We start from the raw sequence: 3,579 nt of genomic DNA, 5'->3' as shown, positions 1-3,579 counted from the left end.
GAACCCTTTGTACGAACAAAAGTAAGAGAAATTTAGGATAAGAATACGAACATGTTCTTGCATGAGGCCCAATGAGTGGACAGGCAGAACTCACTCTAGTGTCTTATAGGCCTATAATCAGAATCAGCTTTATTCACCAGGTATGTTGCTCTCTATGGTTCTAATTTATCTGAGATGCATAAATYCCTAATGGTAATCCAATAAGGTAAATGCCTCAGTGACTAAGTGCTACACCAGCATAACAGTCTTCAGGTGGGACACCCAGCTGGACAGATCTTATGGAAGCTCAATCCATTTCTTGGAAGTAGGACACAGCAGACAGTAAAAACCCAATCCTATGAAGAAAATACTAAATAACAACAACAACAACAACGACAACAACAACAACAAATGTAATGGAGCACAATGTATGCATGACACCCCCTTAATATTTCCGTCTGCCCCTCAATTATGCATTCCTAGAACCGGCCCTGGTACAGGAGCTACAGCAAAATGCAACAATTACTGAAAACTGTGGATTAACAAGGTGCAAAACCAGGGGTGGAGCTAGACGCTTTTGCATGGGGTGGCACAGGGGTGGCCAAAGTGTTTTTAGGGGGCACATAAAACTACTTTGGATTTGAAAATTCAAGATGACCTTCACAACTGAAACAACACAACACAACAYCACAACTTAAATGGCTCTGATTTAGTRCCAACTAAGATAACTGCTAATYCTAATTTAACAAAGGGCTATAATCTAGTCATTTTTAAACAACACATCTCAAAATGTGCATAGTAGTAGCCGAGAAACAATCTTTTACAAAATCTGATTTCAATTACAAAATCCAAGATGGTTGCAGAAACTAATTTCAAATGGCTCCAACTGGTATCCATGAGCAATCCYCATGACATTCTGAAAGCTACACCAGCTAGTAAAATACATTTCTCATTAAATTCCCATCGTTGAAATGCCACATGGAAACACCACCCCACTTGTCAATCATTTGGGCTTAGACATCAGGGGTGGCCGATCAGGTGCCAGGGGTGGCACATGTCACCCTGGCTAKTCCTCTGGCTCCACCTCTGTGCAAAATATAATTTGGACATAGTTCCCTTTTTATTTAAAGGTCAGCAAATTTAGAATAGATTGCAAAAATTAATTTAACTATTCACTGATTTGGGATTTCTTAACTCTCTAATGAAACAAAGTATAYTTTTGGTCAGAAGATTTAATTTGTGTCCCATCCTGTGTGATCTGGAAGAGCTGCAAAGTAACACAATATTTCTAGTATATCATGTGTTCAGATCGTTTTCTAAAATTATTTTGTGACCTCTAACTTTGCCAAGAGATTAACGTAGTGCGCACAACCCCATTTCAGCACACATTCATCACCTGACGTCTGTCTTTTCCAGCCCACGACACAGGACTAGTGATGCTACAYGTGGCCATGGGTGGTGAGGTCATCTCTTCTTCTGTTGTATTTGAGTACAAGGCACGCGACCTTCCYGCTCTGCCATCTTCCCAGCATGACTGGCTGTCTTTGGATGGTGAGAGCAAATATTTTTGCTATTAACCAAATAAAAGTGTCTGATGGCAGTCAGCGTAAGCCCCTTTCAAACATATGTTCATCTCCTTACTCAGAAAATGTCATCTTATTCTCCAAATGAGAACTCAATTCATTTTTATACAAAATGTGAGTGAAATGAACAAGTAAAAATAGTGCATATAGTTCAGTGCTGCACTTTATTGTGACTTAATGTCATGCTGCAGACTCCTCTGTGTTAAACACACAAAGAGGCTGAATGGAGGCTTCAGTTAATACAATTAAACTGAATGGAGATTTTCAAGAGTGTTGACTGCTAATAAGCTCCTTCGCTGTTAGTTTTATTAAGTTTACTCTCTTTGTGTCATCTGTTCAAGACATAATATTTTTCTAATTTCTTCTATCCCAGGCCATAATTTTTGACATAAGCACAGTACACTGCAGGCAACAAAAACAAGAAATACATTACATCCTCTATCATTCACTTCATGTTGAACTGGAGTCTATGCGAAGTGGTCAGAAAACTCTGACTTTATTAAACTTCACTTCATGTACTCTGCAGTGTCACATTTCATAAATATTGCAAGCATCTCATACTGTACATTATTCTTTAAGTGACATGGACATGTTATATACACAGCTCTGCAGAATTTTTTTCTAAACCACTCCTATTTTATCCTCTTTTGCTTCCAAAGAGTCAGATTTTTTTGTGATCTTTTAAGGTGGTCTCCATCAATTTTTTTCTTTAAGCATTCTGAAAGTTTTTTGGGGGCTTTGGCTGCTTTTTGCTCATTTTCGGTTCTCATACCTCACTGTTTGTTGTGCATGTGCAGTGAGGCGTTGGCCCTAAAGCAGCTATTTCTAGTAGATGAACAGTGTTTTGAAGTCATGTCTTTATAGAACAGGAAAAAAGTTCTGCAAAGACACAGGACCTGAGAGGTGCATCATCCTTCAGCCTATCATCTGCAGTTTGGCTTGTTTTCAGTTAAAAGGTGTTTGAGAATCAATGTCTGAAGAGTCAATTTAAAACTGTTATTTTTCTAAGTTGCAAAGGGTTGGAAACAATTAATATCTTAATGTTGTACCTCTTTGAAGGACCTCAGTTTGGAGAAATAAAGTTTAGTTCTGATCAGAGGCAGAGTGTGGACCACTACAGTCTTAAAACTAACTCCAATCTGAGAAATGTCATTGCAGTTAAAGTGCCTGTGATYTCAAATTTTTGTAATACATATGAATGTGTTTTTAGAAAGAGGACATTGATAAAATATTGGAAAATAAATTTCATGTCGCTGAGACGAACAGTAGTTGAGATATTTGCCTGTGAAGTAACAGGAAGTGATGTCAAAGGGGGATGTCTGCATGTGAACAGAGCGTTGCTACAACAGCCAACAACACAGAAAGTAGAGAAGAATCTGATGTTTCTTAAGATTATTTTGAGTCACTATCAGAGAGAGATGAAGAGTCATAGTTCAAATAATATTGTTTCAATAAAAAAGACCAGAGAGTTTTCTTTGTCAAAGAGTTCCCCTTTGATGTCACTTCCTGTTTTACTTTGGCTCAGCCAAGTTCAAAAGAAAATATACCAGTTATGGGACAAAATGGGTTAAATCATGTGTATTATTCCAACTTTCTTAAATATAAAGATGTTTTCTTTGACTTTTTGTATTTGAAGAATATGCATGTCACAGGCACTTCAATGCCAATGCTATTTTATAACCTTTCATGTTGTCATAATTTTTGTGTATACCACCATTGTTTTCCACACCTTTCTGGGGTTATTGATAAATAAATAGTGACAGCTATGGCTAGCTGTAGTACTTTCATTGCAACTCAGAGCACTTCAAGCAAGAATGTCTAAATATTTTTATTTAAARAAACATTTAATGTGAAATTGACAGCTACAAGGTTATAGTGTGTTGCTTGATTCACTGTGAAACTTTTAGGATTAAACTTATTTTAAACAGGGTTCATGCAGGGTCTTAAAAAGTTTAAAAATGTCTAAAATTTGAAAATCTAAATTTTAGGCCTAAAAAGTCATAAAGGGGCAATATTA

At 37.0% G+C, this 3,579-nt stretch overlaps 1 protein-coding gene across 1 annotated transcript in view; it reads left to right on the top strand.

Annotated features, from left to right (window-relative positions):
- LOC106513347 (calmodulin-binding transcription activator 1) overlaps positions 1-3,579 on the top strand; it is a gene marked incomplete at its 5' end in the record, with an annotated part of 34,325 nt that overhangs the window by 12,116 nt on the left and 18,630 nt on the right. The window contains 1 exon segment of the mRNA XM_014002140.1: positions 1,396-1,530. Within this exon segment, the coding sequence (XP_013857594.1) occupies positions 1,396-1,530 (135 nt within the window).

Source organism: Austrofundulus limnaeus, unplaced genomic scaffold, assembly GCF_001266775.1.
Source record: "Austrofundulus limnaeus strain Quisiro unplaced genomic scaffold, Austrofundulus_limnaeus-1.0 Scaffold11, whole genome shotgun sequence".
Lineage (NCBI taxonomy): Eukaryota > Metazoa > Chordata > Actinopteri > Cyprinodontiformes > Rivulidae > Austrofundulus > Austrofundulus limnaeus.
The sequence above is the reverse complement of the archived record's forward strand: the minus strand, read 5'-3'. Positions and strand labels throughout refer to the sequence as shown.